This window comes from Zea mays, chromosome 1 (assembly GCF_902167145.1).
Source record: "Zea mays cultivar B73 chromosome 1, Zm-B73-REFERENCE-NAM-5.0, whole genome shotgun sequence".
Classification (NCBI taxonomy): Eukaryota; Viridiplantae; Streptophyta; class Magnoliopsida; order Poales; family Poaceae; genus Zea; species Zea mays.
The window spans coordinates 4,368,145-4,388,447 of NC_050096.1; the positions used below are offsets into that span (position 1 = coordinate 4,368,145).

A 20,303-nucleotide genomic window follows, 5' to 3' on the forward strand; every position below is an offset into this window, starting at 1 on the left:
CCCAAATCGATGGGATCGAGAAACGATAACATAACACACACAATACACACGTGGTACGATATTTTAAATATATATATTTTTCAACACTATGGGATAAGATTGTTCCCGCGTTTTTTGGAATGGAACGATTGTCTTCAGAACATGGATAAGTTTCACGTTCCCAATTTCTAATCGTAGACAAACTCCCTTGTTGGAAGGCTGCTCTCAACCTTGTAGGAAGAACATTCTTGACTCCTTTTATACTATCTACCATTCCAGTCATTTATTTTTATGTTTTGGAATCAAATTCTATAGTATGGTTTAAAGTGCACTGTTCTAACTTATATAAGGCTGACCCAACGTGCGCGCGATGCATAGGTGTGATGCATAGGTAATGCAAACCAGCAATGTATTTTGTGTGATCTGGTCGAGAAGAGACAAAAATGCATATTCTCTCCGTGGTGAATATCATACGGGGCAGTGTATGGAAGCCGCTGCGCGCACTGTGTTATTGCCTAATGCATCGCCATATGCATTATCTATTGGATGCCTCTCCCTTTTAATTTGATTTGTTCCACAAGCACTATACACGATGCATACAAAGTGGTTTGCCTCGCCTTGCACGGTTAGGACCGGTCTAAGCATGGTCATAAATCTAAGTCATGAGCTATACAATAAATCAATTAGAACTCTAATTTCTATTTCATTAGGATCATGAGTTTGAGCTTCGAACGGGACAACAAATCAATAAGGCTGGTCCATCTGCTGACGAGAAGCCTCTCTCGATTTTCTAGTCTACGTGATACCCTTTATCCAGGTTGTGTTTAGAGATATATTTATTAGAATAAACTGGATGACTGCTCCAAACTTTAGTCCACAGTTTGATTAATTGGATTATCTCTTGAACCAGGTTATAATAATAGAAAAAAAAATTGTTCCCAATTAAAATTACATTAACAATTTGTAGTAAAAATATGTATTTCTTGTAGGTCAATAATTCACATATTTATTATTTTTATATTTATGGAGGAAAACGAATTAGAATAAAAATATAAAATGGGAATCATGGTCCCAAATCAACAAGGGAAGACCGGACGGAATTAACCAAGCCCAAGTTGGGATTTGGGAAAGCGGATGCCGATAGCAAATCAAAACTGGACACAAACGAAAACTAAAAGCGACTCATCAAAACCACCACAAACTAGACGGTACCTATAACTAAATTTTAGTCTCTATCACAACAAATATTTAAATGATAATTATAGATGTTAAAAATAGTTTAATTATAAAACTAATTACACATATAAAAGACTAAAAAAATAAGGCAAATTTATTAAATCTAATGAAAGTCTATATTTAATATTTATAATTAATGTTCAAACATTTGATGTGACATTAACTAAACTTTAGTCAGGAAATCAAACGCTAACTGACGAGAAGGGGACGTATTCAGATTGGACTATACTTTTATACCGTTAGATAGTTAAAGAGGTAAAAAAATGAATATTTTTTTTGTTTTTTTAATATTTCTATAGATATAAATTATAATCTCTAACGATAAAACCCGGTAAATTTGGCACTTCGACTATTGGAGGTGTCTGGAACTGTTCCAGTTCCAGAAAAAAAAATGTGAAGATAGAGTTTTAAAAATTTAGAATACATTTAGATAATTCATTTTATTTTATTTTTAGATATAAAATATTTTTTTAATTATTATAAACTTTCCACGCTAGAGCAGTCCCAACCCAAACATGTTATCAAAATTTTGACTCCTTACCTAGTTTTTGTTATTTGTGACTATCTTGAACCCATCTATCATTAAAAGTGGTAATGGACCACGATCTAAATGTTTTTTACAATTTGTTTGAGCCCTTAATTAATTTTAGTTCAAAAATAAATAGAAATAAAGTCCGCTGCTAATTCGATCTATAATATTATAGTAGTCCTTCTGTCCTAAATTAAAATTCTCTTTGGACATTTAGTGGATTCATACAATCATTTAGCGGATTCATACGATAATTATTGTATGTGTTTTATATACGTGCCTAGATTTATTATTATCTATTTGAATATAGACATAAAAACCAAGTGCTAAAGTGAATACTAATTTGAAACATAGGGAATATAAAATTTAGAGCTCATTATTGTCCCTGCGGTCCTGCCAGCCATACGTTCTGTCTCTTCATCCCCATCTTCCTCTCGCCTAATGTCATATCCCATAGCTAAGAGTTGGCTGCCCTAAACGTCTATCTTTTTTCATTCATCGGAAGCAAAAGCTGTTTGTTTGGCTTTAATCCAAAATGGTTTCTACTGGCTTTAATCCAAAGCGAACAATTGCAATATATTTCTTAAGTTAGTGGGGGAGGATAATTGCATACCCGTAACAGCATACATGCGTTTACATTGAGTTTTTTCTCTCTCTTCTTGTTGACCTGAGGTGTACTCCATGCATTGTTCATGAATGGTAGTGGCGAGCAAGGTCAAAAGGTAGAGGCTGAAAGCCGCAAGCCATGCACCGCAATGCACCAGCACGCAGCACATGCATTGCCCGCCAATTCACAGTCACAGGAACGAGGAATCCTACCAATTCCGCGTCGTGACAAGAAAAGCTTCCCAACATCTCTGTCACGGGCTCTCGTAGCAGAGGAGTACCACTCAGCGTCTCACTCCTTCCCCTTCCCTTCCCTTCCCTTCAGGGACCAGGCCATCAGTTCTTCACGAGCTGGGAAGAGCTCGTGAGCCGTGCATTGAAGGCAATGGCCGCTGTTCGTAGATGCTGCCTGCTGGCCGCGGTGCTGCTGTGGTCGGCGCTCGCTTCAGCGGCCACGGCCGCGCCGGCGCCTGTGGTGGCCGGGCCGGTGTCCAGGGTGGAGGACGCCACCATGTTCCGGATATACTACGGTCAGAGCTTCAAGGTCATCAAGAACTCCGGCGATGGCAAGAGCTACCTTCTCATGCAGGTAGGTCTCGTTCGGAGACGGAGCTGCATGCAGCTTGCCTGCTTGCTCCACCGGATTCTGAGAAGTGCTCATGCTCACCGTACTGCAGAACACGTCCAAGATGGCATCCAAGACGAAGTACTGCACGGGGAGGATTAAGTCGTTCGTCATCCCCCTCGCCAGCTTCTCCGTCGACACCACGACCTCTCCAGGTACTTCCTCACCATCTACTGCTCTTAACAATGGAAGAAGGTGCAAAACTCCTTCGTCCAAACACCTCATCGTTGAACGCACATGCTGCAGATTTGGGAATGTGCAGCTAGTAAATCGTAATTACCAAGCTGCAGTAAGTTATCATATGCTAGAATTGTACTCAGCATGACGTTTCTGAAACACAAGCTGAACTTCTTTTATCTATAATTAATCAAGTTTGAGGTATCATATGCTAGAATTGTACTTTCCTTTATCAGACACAGGTAGTGCATCCGTAACAGATAGGAGTAACATCGTTTCCACCTTTGTTTGCAGTGTCATTCTTTGAGGTGAGCAATGCATGAGACTCTGCAGTGCAGTCCAATTGGCAATGGGTCCTTCTGCAAGGGAAAGAAAAAAAACTCAGAAAAATGTCTAAATATTCAATTCCTCATCTACTCCGAACTTAAAGCTAAAGAAAATTGTACTCAGGACAGTGTTACTAATAACAAGTATGCATACACATTAAAACAAGAGCAGCAAAAGAAACAGAGGAGCCAATCAAGAGAGAGTATGCTTTAAGCTTATGGCAAACTCATAAGTACACTTGACATATATGCAGCTGCTTGGAGTGCTAGAGAGCTTGAAAGGAATAACATCGAACCAAGTCGCTTCTCAGTGCGTGCTCCAGTCATATACAAGTGGAAATGCCCAGCTTGTGAATAGAACTGATGTGCAGACACTCTCGCAGTTTACTGCGCATTTCATAAGCGATACAGATGAAGACAGAGGTTGCAACTTTGCAGCATATGTACCCTTAGAAGAGGGCACACCATTGCAGGTAAAACAATAAAAGGAACCTGAGTTCAGTCTGGAACTTGTCTAGTTATGTACAGCCTAGAACTATATACTATCTATTAAATGGTTCTCTCCAGATGGCTGAGTGGATCAAGTACCTGGGAACTTTCACAAACTCTGAAAACAGGGCTAATGCTGTCTACGATGCAGTTAAGACCACTAAATGCATCTTTATTTGGATTGATATGAATAAGTAATAAAGTATGGTTCTACGGCATCTGACAGTGCCATAAAACCACACTTTGCGAACTATTTGTCTCATCTCTCCAGCACGCCATTGCAGGTAAAGACAAACTACCTGTGCTTAAGCAAAGTAGCTGCAAACCTTGGCACAAGATTCAAGCCTGTAGTAGCGTGGATTGAATTCACACAGGTATGCAGCTGCAAACCAGTAAAATGGTAACTTCCTCATCCAAAGTAACTTTTTTTTTAAAAAAAATGCATGCTTAGTAATCATTAAGCCTTCTCCATCTACTGTTGTAGGGAATGTGGACATTTGTTAAAGAAAGTTACATCTTACAGGTAACACGTCGCGCTTTCTATTGAAGACTCAAAGAGTAGCACTCAAATAAATCAAAAAAAAATGGATCACTGATGTTCATTTTTTATGAACAGTATGTCACAGATGCAGGAGCAGAAATTGTTGATGCAACTATTACGGATAAGAGATTTAATAGTTCAGATCCAGAGGATATGGATAACTTCCATGCTATTCTGTGTGTGAGTATCAATCACTCAGAATGTAATATTACAACTGTAATGTTAGTTGACGAGCTCACTGTTGCATGTGAGTGTGTGACGTACAAAAGACACATCCTCTTTTGGCCATAAAAGGGATTAATGCTGACACAATTAATAATTGAAATAAACTGGACTGGTTGTATCAAATGAACAATGCCTGCAAAACACCAAATGGTCTATTACTTGACACATTTTTCAAATGACTCTGCACTTAGTAACAGTTAACTAAGCTTGGTTCACGAATATTACAGACAGTGGACGTGGTCATAGATCAGACATATGCTTTGGAGCCTGCAGAGTACAAACTATCCACCTTTTTGGAGAATATTAATGTTAGCCACGACTCCTGTTACAGTTTTGTATCAAATCGCAGCATATGGAGATTTGACAAAAGGATAGGAGCTTCTGGGACACTTGGTAACCGAAGCAATACTATTACTAGTATCATATCTTTTACCTATGTAATGATCTAATGAATTTTTCCATCTCAAAGAAATGATGTCATACACATTTACTCTTTTTCCCTTTAAGATTGGTCCGATGGAGCTATCTCACAGCCTCAGTTGGTTCTTGGAGATCTCATAGAAATTTTCTTCCCAACGGGGAACTACATAACAATTTACTTCAGGAATCTTGCAAAGGCATGACCTGTGTTTTCATTTCGCTACCTCTTTCCTTTCATTTAATTGATTTATGATTTCTCCAGAACAAGGTTGTTGATCAGTGGAACTATAATAACACAGGATGAAGGGGTCACAGAGATTGGTCCTGAAATGTGCACTAGGAGCATATCCACACCCATGGATCCTATAATCCTGTCATGTGAATGATGAACCCAGATGAACACGAAGAGTTGTCAAGCTACTGTACTAACAGACAGTGGCAACTAGTTGACAGAAGCATTTAAGTTACTGACAAACTGATCTGGACAGAAGCATTTGCAACAAAGATTAGATTACACAATCTAGAAAAATACTTTCTTTCAAATATTGAGCAGCAACTGCTGTTTGGTCAGTTGATCAATAAGTGATTACAAACCTCGGTGTATCCATGTTAAAAGGAATTTGATGTAATTATCCAAGAGACCATCTTATGAAATTCAAACGACTGTTTTCAATATGATATCTGCCTATGATTTGTGATTTCTTGACTGATATGTCCTAAAATTTATAAATGGGATACTAAGTTACTAGGGGTGTTATATACCCAAAGTTTTAGCCTTGAATAGGAGTGCATGAAAAACAATTATCCATGTACCCAAACCTAGACTTGTGCGTTCTATACTTCTATTGGGTTTTTAATTGGTGAGGGTCGGCGCGCAGCAAAAGCGGGTCCAGAAGCAGCAAGCTAAGCTGTCACAAATATTTCACCGAACACCTTGTGGGCATAGACCAACTAGACGCAACTAAGCTTCAAATCAAACAACCACACGCTGTCCAGCAGTACAACAATATATGTGCAGCAATTAGCTCACCCATAATCAACCCTCAAAGAACACATGTATGCCCTTCATGCCAACATGACCATACACTAAGGTAGCGTTTGGTTCGGTGTCAACGAGGGATGGGACGGGATCAACCCTAAGCTGATCCCGTCCCTTATTTTTTGAGGGATGACCTCATCCACCATTTTTGAAGAATATTTCTTGACCCTGACTCTAGACTTCCAAACCAAACGCGAGTCAAGTTAGAGTGATCCCATCCCATCCCTCTTCATTCTTCCTCGTCCCTCCATCCAAACACTACCTAAGAAACTTGAGTGATGTCTCCAATAGCAAGCAATATGATGAACAATCAGCACATATGACAAGTATAATACCCAAGCAAGTGAAGACACGGAGATTTACGTGGGAAACTCCTTGCAGAGAGAAAACCCACGGACGGCGGCGAGCAAAACTCCACTATGAAGATGAAGAATACACGAGGTGGGAGCCAACAAATGAGGGGAGGCTCCAGATCCCCAAATCACTATCTCAAGTTTGTGGATTTGGTGCCTCTCAATCTCCTCTCCTCTCTCTAAGCCTAGCACTCTTTCTCTGGTTGCAAATGAGCTAGCGTGCTCCTTCCCTCAGAAGACAGAGCACTGCTCATAAAAGGGCTGAAGTGCCTTTTGCAGATGACCCCCCGGGGTGGCTGTGTGCAACCGACCCCAGGAGAATGGGAGCAGCCGACCCCACGGGAGTAATTGGAGCTGCTGACCACAAGGGTCGGCTGAGCTGTCGACCACATAACTGTAGCCTACTCAACTTTCTTGGGATAAAAGGCTTTGTTGTTGTTGTGGATACTAAGTTACTAACTGCTTGCACAGCTTGACTCATGATTAGTCACAAAACACTGATAAACAAAGTTGAACTGGAACTCACAAGACACCATATCATCAAAATAACATTAGCCACTTGGACTTGGATGCTACTATCTTAGCGTGATACAAATAGGGGAACTAAAAATAAAAAAAACTCCGAACTATATGGTGTAAGATAGCCCTCAGGAATTATATTAAGAGAAGACCTCACACAGGTCGAGAAACCCCCGAACCCCTGCGCCACCCATACACAACGACACCGTAGCCCATGTGAAAACAATCGCGACCGGGGCCGAGATCTTAGACCTATGCTTTGGTGTTAGACAAAAGAGAGGATTCTTTCAACCCCATCCTGAAATTAGCTTCCCTGGGGAGTCAAACTCCGGACCTGCAGAGTGCTACTCAGACCAGCTAACCAACTCAGCTAGACTATAACATAAAAAGTGGAAAAAGAATAGGAAATAAATAATTATGATTTATTCAAGTTAGAATTTTCTTCTTGAACTCACCTAAGAAAAGCAGATGGGTTGCAGCACAGTACATGACAAAAAACAATCAACTGGGAAATTAATAACGACCTGATCAAACTAGCAACTGCAAACTAGGCCTAGTTCTTGAAGCTTACAGGGTCAAGGCGTTACAACAAATATCGCGTTGCCAGGTGAAATTAGTACAATACATTTTCCATCATGCATCATATTATGGCTCTAGAGTCAATAGTACACTCATGAAAGTGCAATATACTTACCCACTATTTTTATAAAGAGAATGTTTCGATGTATTAGCTTGGATAGTCCATGGTACCCCTATTCCATGACAAGAAAGAGGTGTCTCCAAGAGTCCTGAAAAGAATTAAGTGTGTTTTTTTCACTGTGAGTATTAGAACTGACAGATTGTTTTAATAAAAAAAGTTACAACATAATATAGCATGTTCAAGAGATGCAAACACATATGTTGCTGATTTTTACTCCGTATAATTCAGGTCTCAATAGTCATAATAGAAGGAAGACTATTTGACCCTTTCTAGTATTTGTGTCTCAACATTCACAGAAACTAAGAACAGTTTTAGCTTAATCTAATATAAGAGAAAATGCAGTAGCGTGAGAGAAACAATACATTATACCTTGGCTTAATCATGTAGAGAACTACAAAAACCAGTGCAAGGAAAAGGCAAAAACCACCAACAATCAGATATGCGAAACCAATGAAATTATTTTTGCCTCCAATCCAAGATGTAGTTGAGAGGACCAGTGCTTTTGACCCTCCAAAACTGTATGTGTTATAGTTGTTCTGTATAACCACTGTGAGTTCATCATTTTCCATAATATCTGTCTCAATTCTTCCATAAAGCTTTCTGAAAGTTGGGAGGGCAGCAGTTCTCATCCAAACAATGAGATCTTCTTGCTCACTTAGCTAAACAATTGACAAATAAAAATGGAAAGACATTGTTTTAAATTAAATCAAAACTAGAAGAAAATAGATGAAATGGACATGGTAAAAATATTAACTGTTGAAGACACAGAAACTCTCTCACATACCGGTATGCTCTCATTTAGCTTAGCGCCACCTATAAGATTTCCGTTCTGAAAGTTACTGGGATAAACATCACTGCCAAATTTTTTCTTCTTGTCACTCTGCCAGGCTATATCCTTTTTATTCACTACAATAGCTTTCTTGTTGACCGAAATTGTATATGTATCATTGAACAAACTCCAAGCAACGAGGCCACATGGAACGATTGGGGCACCGCCAGCACTATAAACTTCAGGCTCACAATCTTTTGTCAAGTGTGCAGCATCTTTATATCGCAATTGTTTATCACTGCGACTTTTCACATACCTTGGAAAAGAATGCAAAAAAAAAAGAATGTCAGCATAATTAATTCCTATGGGCCTGACATTAACGAAGTCAATTAGTAACAGCTCAATGCCCATGGCTCCCTTCTAATGCAGTAGGCGAAACATAACCATGGTATTTATTCAACAATATCATGGTTCAATGTGTCTGTTAATGTAGCACTAGATACAAAAAGAACTAGAAGCATTTAAGTTTTTTGGATAGAACATTTGGGTCAAGAATGTACCGTCGATGGTTTTGATAGAAGTCACCGATCTGGTAATATATTTGAATTGGGCTCTTCATATGCTTAGGGATCTAGATGGCATACACCAACCAATTAGCCCAGTACAAATTCTGATGGATAAAAATATTAAGGGTTGCATCTTAAGAGCACAAGCAATAAATAAGCACAACTCACAGTTAGAGTTCTTGTGCATGATTTGTCCGTTTTAGTGTTCTGAATGAACCCAACTTTGTCAGCCACGGGCACACAACTTGTATCGTATCTATCTACCAGCTCCACAATCTAGATTGCAGTCAAGTGACAGAGTAAACAAATGCAGCATATAAAAAATGCTAAGTGTAGTACGGACATAATATGATATACCTCTTGTGACGCAGAAAGCGATGCGAGACCAATTGGGACGAATAGGATGCCAACCAGTAAGAAGGCGGAAATGACCTATGCTCATGAAAGGTACTCGTAAGTCTAACTGATAATATAGCAAGCATTCATCTGAAAACAAAACAATAGCGGTAAGCGGGCAAGCTAATTACAATTGCTGGAGTTAGCAGTGGCTTGCATGCTGGAAGCTCTTGCTGCGTAAACTTAGAATCTGCACATAGGAAGGGGCAGATCCTTATGTACACGTTGTCTTGCACTCACCCCCATTATGTACAAATGATATTGAACTCTAAAATTTCCTCGGATAACACAGCATACATTTGCAAGACAGAAAACGAAATAAAAAGGGTGGCAGGGGCAAATACATTTGGGCCTATTGGATCTCTTCGAGTCGTCCTGCATTTCCAATCGATCCATCAGCACTAGCAAAAAAGTTGGGGGCAGAGTTAGCAAAATCACTGCAAGAAGCAGATAAAATTAACCAACAAGAAATGATTTGAATTCTGGGAGTCGAGAAACTACGAACTGTTAAAAGGCAAACGCAAAAACTGTGGAGAAAAGTCGTGTTAGTTGACTAGAGGGGGGATTTCGGGACCCACACGGGCCCTAAACAGTTGGGGGGAAAGATAATTATAATGATAGAGAAAGACCGCTTCTTTCGCCGCTTTAACTTTGTTGTCCCTGTCTACCTATTCTAAGCCACGATTATGCGACGATAATGACATCGACAAACCCTACCAATTAGGATCACGGGTTTGTACGGCGGGCGCACGAGGATCACGACGTCTCAACCTAATCGCGCACGAGGAATGGAATTCCACGGTCACATGCGTCCGGAACCTCCAAGGAGACAGCAGGATCGCGATTAGCCACGTCCCTATGATGAGACCAAACACGACGAGACGTTTCACGGAACCGTGGGGACATGCAAGGACTGGGGGCGGAATCGGATGAACCGCTCGCGGGTTAGGAGCGGTGAGGTGGGTTGTGTCATCGGGAGGCTTACCAGGGATGCCTTGGATTATGGGTTGACCGGGCGGGGAAGCAGGAGGAGGATGAGAGGTCGAGGGGAGGGGGAGGAGGATGGTGGAGAGCAGAGAGAGCGACGGCGAGAGACCCCGACGAAACGTCGAGGAGTGAGGACGAAGAGAGGAGAGGGAGACTGGAGAGTTGTGGCGTTTAGCACCCGTTGCGAAGCATGGGCCAGCCCAACTCTGGGGATTGGCCGAATGGGCTATTTTTTCGCTGATTGGGCTGCCTGCAAATGGTGGGGCCACAGAGGAGTTTCGTGGTTTATCCAGTGGCCTGTGTCATGTGACCACTGTGCGCCACCGAGGAGTTTTGTTGGGAATCATGACACCAACTTTCACCACAACAACATGTTCGTTTCACTTTAATCTATACTAGCTTGGGTGAGAGGAGAGAGGACTGCTGCTGTGCTGTGCTGAGAGGAGAGCGGATTTTGCTCTTCGCGTCCAAGCTAGCTTTTCACGCATCGCAAGGAGGCGCAGCTGATGGCCGTGAAACCCGGAGAGGGGCTTAAACCCCAGCGCCTTTTAACTAGAAGTAATTAGTTTTTATTATTTCTATATTATTGTGTCTCTATAAATTATAGTTTATAAATTATAGTTGTAGTAGTCCCAACAGCTAACTTTAACCCGATCAATTAGAAAGCAGGATTCCAACTTTTAGCAGGCTTCCGGACTCGAGGACGTACTTATAATATTGTGATATCGTATTTTTCATTGCAACGTATGAGCATTTACATAACGTGATATAGGTTGATAATATAATATTTATATTTTTACATTTACTATAAAGCAATATTTTAACAAATATATAGTTAAAAGATATCAGCATATGTTATCAATTTCTGCGAACTAGACTTGGTCTGTCCAGCATCATGCCGATGGTTTTGTGGTATCTTTTCTCCGTAAGCTTGAGCTTCAGCGTATGGTTGCTATGAAATATATGCACACTGCTGGAGGCGAAGGGATCATAGTTATTCAAGAGTTGGATTTGCAAATTGAGTCTGTCCAATACCGACATAAGGTATATGTTAATGTATATGGAGTATCATATAAAATTAGATCGTTTCTTCCATTGTAGGCAGTTTGCACTATTATAGGTGCTACCAAAGAGGTCGATTTGCGATATACTAGAAAGATGGGTGTTGTCAGAATTCTAGTGGGAGACTGATAGTATTTCATAATCATCAGATATTGTGGTGGAAAAAGGTTACATGAAATTTATTATAAACTTGACAAAGTGTGCAAAGATGGTGTTTGGATGGATTATAAGCCCGAGGTAAAGGAAGACATAGAAGATAAAGATCAGCAAGATGAGGATTTTGATGGCCTCGATGATTATCAACCTAAGCCTGACGCTACCTTTCAAGATGCTGAGATAGAAGATAAATTTGCGAATCATTATGGTATTCACCAAGATCATAAGGATGGTAGCACTCAAAACTGTGAGTCTAGGCAACATGACCAGGAAGGATTTGCAGGCATGGGAGATGTTGTTCTATCTCCTTTGGTTGCTGCTCAAGAATAGAGCTAGATATCGAGCCGCTCAGCTCGTTCGAGTTTAAACTAGCTCATTAAGCTAACGAGCTAGCTCGATTGGGCTCGTTAAGCTAATGAGCCACAGATCGTCTCGGCTCGAGCTGGCTTGAGTTGGCTCGTTTAGCTCGCAAGCCACATCATAAAAAAACAATATATATAATAATCAATTTATAGTTAATTTCAAACCAATTTAACAACAAAAAATAGTAATTATACTCATAGGTTTATAGATCACAACAATGTAACACCAAATTAGCACAACTCCTCGCTCATTAATTCATCATCGGTTCACAATTCACACACATGTTCATCAGTTTAACTGAAAGGGAAATATGCCCTTGGGACATTTCTATAATTGTTTTAGTGATTGAATGCCCAACATATCGTTTTAAACTCATATGTGCTAAGGAGGTGAAAAGTGCACAACAAAGAACAAGGTATGTTTCTAGACTTAGTGAATTGTTTTTGGGTGCTAACATGTTTATCTAAGTGCTAGAGACAACCAAGAAAACAGAAAAAGGTTTGAAGAAGATATGGCTAAGTTCAACCAAAACAGCACTAGCCTGTGGCGCACCGGACTGTCCGGTGCCCAGGATAGCCCGGCGGCGAACTGGCCGCTCTCGGGAAAAGAAAAAGGTGCTGCGGCTAAAAATCACCGGACTATCCGGTGGTGCATCGGACTGTCCGGTGAGCCAACGACGCTCATGGCCAACAGTCGGCTGCACAATCAGCGGGCGACGCGTGGCCCGCGCCAACGGTCGGTTGGGCACACCGGACTGTCCGGTGCGCCCACCGGACCCGAGGCTCAACGGTCGACTGCACCCGATTAGGAAGGAGATCGGGCACCGGACGCTTACTGTTCATGTCCGGTGGTGCACCGGACTGTCCGGTGCACCACTCGACAGAAGGTAAGATTTGCCTTCCAAGTTGATCTCCAACGGCTCCTAGCTGCCTTGGGGCTATAAAAGGGACCCCTAGGCGCATGGAGCAGTACACCAAGCATTCTCTAAACATCTTAAGACTTCTAGACTCTGCCTCCATGCATTCGGATTGTTGTGTTAGTGATTTGAGCTCCGTTTGAGTTGTGAACTCCGTGCGCTGTGTTTTGAGCTCAAGTCTTGGCTTGTGTGCGTGTATGTGCTGCGGATTGAGTCTTGTGTGTGTTGCTTTTCCTCCCTTACTTTTGTGCTTCTTGTGTGATTAAACATTGTAAGGGCGAGAGGCTCCAACTTGTGGAGATTCCTCGCAAACGGGAAAAGACTACTGAAGAAGATAACCGTGGTACTCAAAGTTGATCATTGGATCACTTGAGAGGGATTGAGTGCAATCCTTGACCGAAGGAGGTCACCACAACGTGGAAGTAGACATTGGCCGAACCATGAAATAAATCATTGTGTCTTGTGTCCATCTTTGTGATTGGTTTTCTTCCAAAGTTCACACCTTAGCAACTTGGTTTTAATTACACTAACATTTCATAACCAAATGTTGGTTATCTCTACTACTACGAAGAACGCAAGGGGGTAGGCTGCCTCCCTTGGTTCTGTCGTTCTGCCATAGGTGAATCTAGATCGTTCTTCCACGCGCAATCCAACCGTGCTCCACCCTCGACCCCAACCAGCTCGTTCCCCTCCCCCTCCTCTCTTTTATAGATGTACATGAAGCACGGGCCCGTTAACCCGGCCTAAGGCCCGTTTTTTTGGCCCGGTTCGCGCCCGGCCCGGCACGTGAGGGATGGGCCCGAGCTGGCACGGCCCAGTGGAGTAGGTCGTGCCTAGGCCGCTAGCCAGGCACGTGGGCTGGCACGGCACGGTCTGCTCCTGTGTGGACAGCCCGGTCGGGCCCGCCGCCACCGCCAGCGGTCAGCCTTACTACCTCCTTGGCTCCTCGCCCCCTGGGCCCCACCTCTCAGCCCCTCGCACTCGCATCGCACTCGCTCCCTGCTCCCTCTCTCTCTCAACTCGGCGGTGATTCCCCTTTGGCGATTGACTTGGCGATTTGGCTCCTCCTGTCCTCTGTCACGGCGCCGCCCCGATCCAGCGACCTCGTCTCCCGTCCCCGACGCCGGTGACCTCGATCCACCAGCTCGCATTCCTAAACATACGCCTTTACTTTCCGTCCCATTAGGCAAACCACCAACGTTCGATGGTGAAGATTATGCTAGGTGGAGTGATATGATGCGATATCACCTAACCTCACTCCACAAAAGTATATGGGATGTTGTTGAGTTTGGTGTACAGGTACCATCCGTAGGGGATGAAGATTATGATGAGGACGAAGTGGCCCAAATCCAACACTTCAACTCCCAAGCCACAACTATACTCCTCGCCTCTCTAAGTCGAGAGGAGTATAAAAAGGTGCAAGGATTGAAGATTGCTAAGGAGATTTGGGACGTGCTAAAGACCGCGCACGAAGGAGACGAGGTGACCAAGATCACCAAGCGGGAAACGATCGAGGGGGAGCTCGGTCGCTTTCGACTTCGCCAAGGGGAGGAGCCATAAGACATGTGCAACCGGCTCAAAACCTTGGTGAACCAAGTGTGCAACCTCGGGAGCAAAAAATGGGATGACCACGAAGTGGTTAAGGTTATTCTTAGATCACTTGTTTTCCTTAACCCGACTCAAGTTCAATTAATTCGAGGAAATCCTAGATATACACTAATGTCTCTCGAGGAAGTAATCGGGAATTTTGTGAGCTTTGAATTGATGATCAAAGGCTCAAAGAAGATCAACGAGCTTGATGGCCCCTCCGCGACCGAAGCACAACCGGTTGCATTCAAGGCGACGGAGGAGAAGGAGGAGGAGTCTACATCAAGTAGACAACCAATCGACGCCTCTAAGCTCGACAATGAGGAAATGGCGCTCATCATCAAGAGCTTCCGCCAAATCCTCAAGCAAAGGAGGGGGAAAGATTACAAGCCCCGCTCCAAGAAAGTTTGCTACAAATGTGGTAAGCCCGGTCATTTTATTGCTAAATGTCCATTATCTAGTGATAGTGACAGGGGTGACGACAAGAAGGGGAGAAGAAAGGAGAAGAAGAGATACTACAAGAAGAAGGGCGGCGATGCCTATGTTTGTCGGGAATGGGACTCCGATGAGAGCTCCACCGACTCCTCCTCCGACGAGGACGCCGCAAACATCGTCGTCACCAAGGGTCTTCTCTTCCCCAACGTCGGCCACAAGTGCCTCATGGCTAAGGACGGCAAAAGGAAGAAGGTAAAATCAAGATCCTCCACTAAATATGAAACCTCTAGTGATGAGGGTAATGCTAGTGATGAGGAGGATAATTTGTGTACCCTTTTTGCCAACCTAAACATGCAACAAAAGGAAAAATTGAATGAATTAATTAGCGCTATTCATGAGAAGGATGATCTCTTGGACACCCAAGAGGACTTCCTAATTAAGGAGAATAAAAAGCATGTTAAGATTAAAAATGCTTACGCTCTAGAAGTAGAAAAATATGAAAAACTATCTAGTGAGCTAAGCACTTGCCATGATACTATTGTCAACCTTAGAAATGAAAATGCAAATTTAATTACTAAGGTTGATTCAAATGCTTATGATGCTTCAATTCCCAATCTTACAAATGATAATGTTGATTTGCTTGGTAAGATTGAAGAATTGAATATCTCTCTTGCTAGCCTTAGAATTGAAAATGAAAAATTGCTTGCTAAGGCTAAAGAATTAGATGTTTGCAATGCTTCCATTTCTAACCTTAGAAGTGAAAATGATCTATTACATGCTAAGGTTATAGAATTAAAATCTTGCAAACGCTCTACATCTACCGTTGAGCATACTTCTATTTGTACTATATGTAGAGACATTAACATTGATGCTATTCATGATCATATGGCTTTGATTAAACAACAAAATGATCATATAGCCAAATTAGATGCTAAAATTGCCGAGCATGACTTAGAAAATGAAAAATTTAAATTTGCTAGAAACATGCTTTATAGTGGGAGACGCCCTGGCATTAAGGATGGCATTGGCTTCCAAAAGGGGGACAATGTCAAACTTAGTGCCCCTCCTAAAAGATTGTCTAACTTTGTTAAGGGCAAGGCTCCCATGCCTCAGGATAACGAGGGTTACATTTTGTACCCTGCCGGTTACCCTAAGAGCAAAAATAGGAGAATTCATTCTAGGAAGTCTCACTCTGGCCCTAATCATGCTTTTATGTATAAGGGTGAGACATCTAGCTCTAGGCAATCAACCCGTGCTAAATTGCCTAAGAAGAAAACTCCTAGTGCATCAAATGAACATAGCATTTCATTTAAGACTTTTGATGCATCCTATGTTTTAACTAACAAATCCGGCAAAATAGTTGTCAAATATGTCGAGGACAAACACAAGGGATCAAAGACTTGTGTTTGGGTATCCAAAGTTCTTGTATCTAATGCCAAAGGACCCAAAACAGTTTGGGTACCTAAAGACAAGAACTAAACTTGTTTTGTAGGTTTATGCATTCGGGGGCTCAAGTTGGATCATCGATAGCGGGTGCACAAACCACATGACAGGGGAGGAGAAGATGTTCTCCTCCTATGAGAAAAACCAAGATCCCCAACGAGCTATCACATTCGGGGATGGAAACCAAGGTTTGGTCAAAGGTTTGGGTAAAATTGCTATTTCACCTGACCATTCTATTTCCAATGTTTTTCTTGTAGATTCTTTAGATTACAATTTGCTTTCCGTTTCTCAATTATGTCAAATGGGCTACAATTGTCTTTTTACTGATGTAGGTGTCACTGTCTTTAGAAGAAGTGATGATTCAATAGCATTTAAGGGAGTGTTAGAGGGTCAGCTATACTTGGTAGATTTTGATAGAGCTAAACTCGACACTTGCCTAATTGCTAAGACTAACATGGGTTGGCTCTGGCACCGCCAACTAGCCCATGTTGGGATGAAGAATCTTCATAAGCTTCTAAAGGGAGAGCATATTTTAGGATTAACAAATGTTCATTTTGAGAAAGATAGGATTTGTAGCGCATGCCAAGCAGGGAAGCAAGTTGGTGTTCATCATCCACACAAGAACATTATGACAAATGACAGGCCACTGGAGCTCCTACACATGGACCTATTCGGCCCGATAGCTTACATAAGCATCGGCGGGAGTAAGTATTGTCTAGTCATTGTGGATGATTATTCTCTCTTCACTTGGGTGTTCTTTTTGCAGGAAAAATCTCATACCCAAGAAACCTTAAAGGGATTCTTGAGACGGGCTCAAAATGAGTTCGGCTTAAGGATCAAGAAAATTAGAAGCGACAACGGTACGGAGTTCAAGAACTCACAAATCGAAGGCTTCCTTGAGGAGGAGGGCATCAAGCATGAGTTCTCTTCTCCCTACACCCCACAACAAAATGGTGTAGTGGAGAGGAAGAATAGAACTCTATTGGACATGGCAAGAACCATGCTTGATGAGTACAAGACTTCGGATCGGTTTTGGGCCGAGGCGGTCAACACCGCCTGCTACGCCATCAACCGGTTGTATCTACACCGAATCCTCAAGAAGACATCATACGAACTCCTAAACGGTAAAAAGTCCAATATTTCATATTTTAGAGTCTTTGGTAGCAAATGCTTTATTCTTGTTAAAAGAGGTAGAAAATCTAAATTTGCTCCTAAGACTGTAGAAGGCTTTTTACTAGGATATGATTCAAACACAAGGGCATATAGAGTCTTTAACAAGTCCACTGGACAAGTTGAAGTTTCTTGTGACGTTGTGTTTGATGAAACTAATGGCTCTCAAGTAGAGCAAGTTGATCTTGATGAGATAGGTGATGAAGAGGCTCTGTGCATCGCGTTAAGGAACATGTCCATTGGGGATGTGTGTCCTAAGGAATCCGAAGAGCCTCCAAATGCACAAGATCAACCATCCTCCTCAACGCAAGCATCTCCACCAACTCAAAATGAGGATGAGGCTCAAGTTGATGAAGAAGAAGATCAACAAGATGAGCCACCTCAAGATGACGGCAATGATCAAGGGGGAGATGCAAAGGATCAAGACAAGGAGGATGAAGAACCAAGGCCGCCACACCCAAGAGTCCACCAAGCAATCCAACGAGATCACCCCGTCGACACCATCCTAGGCGACATTCATAAGGGAGTAACCACTAGATCTCGTGTTGCACATTTTTGTGAGCATTACTCTTTTGTTTCCTCTATTGAGCCACACAGGGTAGAGGAAGCACTTCAAGATTCGGATTGGGTGGTGGCGATGCAAGATGAGCTCAACAACTTCACTAGGAATGAGGTATGGCATTTGGTCCCACGTCCTAATCAAAATGTTATAGGAACCAAGTGGGTGTTCCGCAACAAGCAAGACGAGCATGGTGTGGTGACAAGGAACAAAGCCCGACTTGTAGCCAAAGGATATTCACAAGTCGAAGGTTTGGATTTCGGTGAAACCTATGCACCCGTAGCTAGGCTTGAGTCAATTCGTATATTACTTGCCTATGCTACTTACCATGGCTTCAAGCTTTATCAAATGGACGTGAAAAGTGCCTTCCTCAATGGACCAATTAAGGAAGAGGTCTATGTTGAGCAACCTCCCGGCTTTGAAGACAGTGAGTACCTGTCGGCGTTTCGAGACAGGGGGTCCCTAAGCCGACGAGTGAGTGTGCTGCGTGCCCCAGCCCAGATGGGTCGAGCGCGTGGGCGAGCGCGGAGGGGGGAGAGGCGAGGCGGCCGGAGCCGAGCGTGAGAGAGGTGGAAGTCCCGCGGCCTTCGTGTTCGTCCCGCGCCCAGGTCAGGTGCGCTTGCAGTAGGGGGGTTACAAGCGTCCACGCGGGTGAGGGAAGCGAGCGGCCCCAAGAGAGCGCCTGTCCCGTCCTCGGTCCCGCGCGGCCTACCTTCTCTGAGAAGGCCCTGGTCCTTCCTTTTATAGTTGTAAGGAGAGGATCCAGGTGTACAATGGGGATGTAGCAGAGTGCTACGTGTCTAGCGGAGGGAGAGCTGGTGCCCTAGGTACATGCCGATGTGGCAGCCGGAGAGATCTGGGCATCCTGCTGGCGTGATGTCGTGGCTATCGGAGGTGCGACGGAGCCTGATGGAGGGACAGCTGTTGGAGCGGTCGAGTCCCTGCTGACGTTGTCCTGCTGCCGTAAGAGAGCTGGGGGCCGCCGTCGTCATAGAGCTCGTGGAGCGCCATCATTGCCCCTCTGGCGGAGCTGGCCGGACGAGACGCCGGTCTTGTTCTCCGTGACCCGAGTCGATTCGGGGTAGGATGATGATGACGTTTCCTGTTGACGTGGCGGTCTGTGCTCTAGGCAGGGCGACGTGGGGTTTCCTCCGAAGCCGAGGTTGAGTCTTGCCTTCAGTTGCCGTGGCCGAGCCCGAGCCAGGGGGTCGGGCGAGGCGGAAGTCGTCCGGCCGAGGCCAGGGCGGAGTCCGAGCCCTGGGGTCGGGCGAGGCGGAGTTTCGTCGTCTTCCGGGTCTTAGCCCGAGTCCGAGCCCTGGGGTCGGGCGGAGCGGAGTTCGCCGTCTTCCGGGTCTTAGCCCGAGTCCGAGCCCTGGGGTCGGGCAGAGCGGAGTTCGCCGTCTTCCGGGTCTTAGCCCGAGTCCGAGCCCTGGGGTCGGGCGGAGCGGAGTTCGCCGTCTTCCGGGTCCTAGCCCGAGTCCGAGCCCTGGGGTCGGGCGGAGCGGAGTTCGCCGTGGCGCCTTTGGCAAGGCCTAATTGCCTGTCAGACTCACTCTGTCGAGTGGCACTGCAGTCGGAGTGGCGCAGGCGGCGCTGTCCTTCTGTCAGACTGGCCAGTGGAGCGGTGGAGTGACGGCGGTCACCTCGGCTCTGCCGGGGGCGCGTGTCAGGATAGAGGTGTCAGGCCACCTTTGCGTTAAATGCCCCTGCAATTTGGTCAGTCGGTGTGGTGATTTAGTCAAGGTTGCTTCTGAGCGAAGCCAAGGCCTTGGGCAAGCCGGTGATGTGTCCGCCATAAAAAGGGGGCCTCGGGCGAGACGGAAGTCTCTCGAGGTCGGCTGCCTTCGGCCGAGGCTAGGCTCGGGTGAAGCGCGATCGAGTCACTCGTGTGGACTGATCCCTGACTTAATCGTGCCCATCAGGCCTTTGCAGCTTTATGCTGATGGGGGTTACCAGCTGAGAATTAGGCGTCTTGAGGGTACCCCTAATTATGGTCCCCGACAGTAGCCCCCGAGCCTCGAAGGGAGTGTTAGCACTCGCTTGGAGGCTTTTGTCGCACTTTTTTGCAAGGGGACCAGCCTTTCTCGGTTGCATTTCGTTCCGGTGGGTGCGCGCGAGCGCACCCGCCGG

At 44.1% G+C, this 20,303-nt stretch overlaps 2 protein-coding genes across 4 annotated transcripts; one reads left to right on the forward strand and one right to left on the reverse strand.

Moving 5' to 3' along the window:
• Window positions 1-2,321: 2,321 nt before the first annotated feature.
• Window positions 2,322-10,642, reverse strand: LOC100193072 (cell division control protein 50). Of its 3 annotated transcripts, none has more exons than XM_008648788.4 (10): window positions 10,213-10,625; window positions 9,840-9,896; window positions 9,627-9,685; window positions 9,457-9,531; window positions 9,268-9,375; window positions 9,094-9,164; window positions 8,549-8,849; window positions 8,134-8,423; window positions 7,759-7,852; window positions 2,322-3,511 (listed from the first exon to the last, which is right to left on the reverse strand). In XM_008648788.4, exons 2-9 carry the CDS (start codon window positions 9,889-9,891, stop codon window positions 7,792-7,794), a joined length of 1,017 nt encoding a protein of 338 aa, XP_008647010.1. In that variant the 5' UTR covers window positions 9,892-9,896; window positions 10,213-10,625; the 3' UTR covers window positions 2,322-3,511; window positions 7,759-7,791. The 3 variants fall into 3 exon arrangements, with proteins under 3 accessions (XP_008647010.1, XP_008646953.1, NP_001131710.1); XM_008648731.4 differs by lacking the exon at window positions 10,213-10,625 and adding an exon at window positions 10,001-10,132; NM_001138238.2 differs by having other exon boundaries at window positions 2,866-3,511; window positions 10,481-10,642.
• LOC100272698 (uncharacterized) lies at window positions 2,644-5,827 on the forward strand. The gene is made up of 11 exons (NM_001360100.1): window positions 2,644-2,939; window positions 3,028-3,130; window positions 3,447-3,460; window positions 3,733-3,951; window positions 4,046-4,117; window positions 4,252-4,341; window positions 4,452-4,490; window positions 4,584-4,688; window positions 4,961-5,126; window positions 5,241-5,350; window positions 5,453-5,827. Exons 1-11 carry the CDS (start codon window positions 2,736-2,738, stop codon window positions 5,537-5,539), a joined length of 1,209 nt encoding a protein of 402 aa, NP_001347029.1. The 5' UTR covers window positions 2,644-2,735; the 3' UTR covers window positions 5,540-5,827.
• Window positions 10,643-20,303: the final 9,661 nt, after the last annotated feature.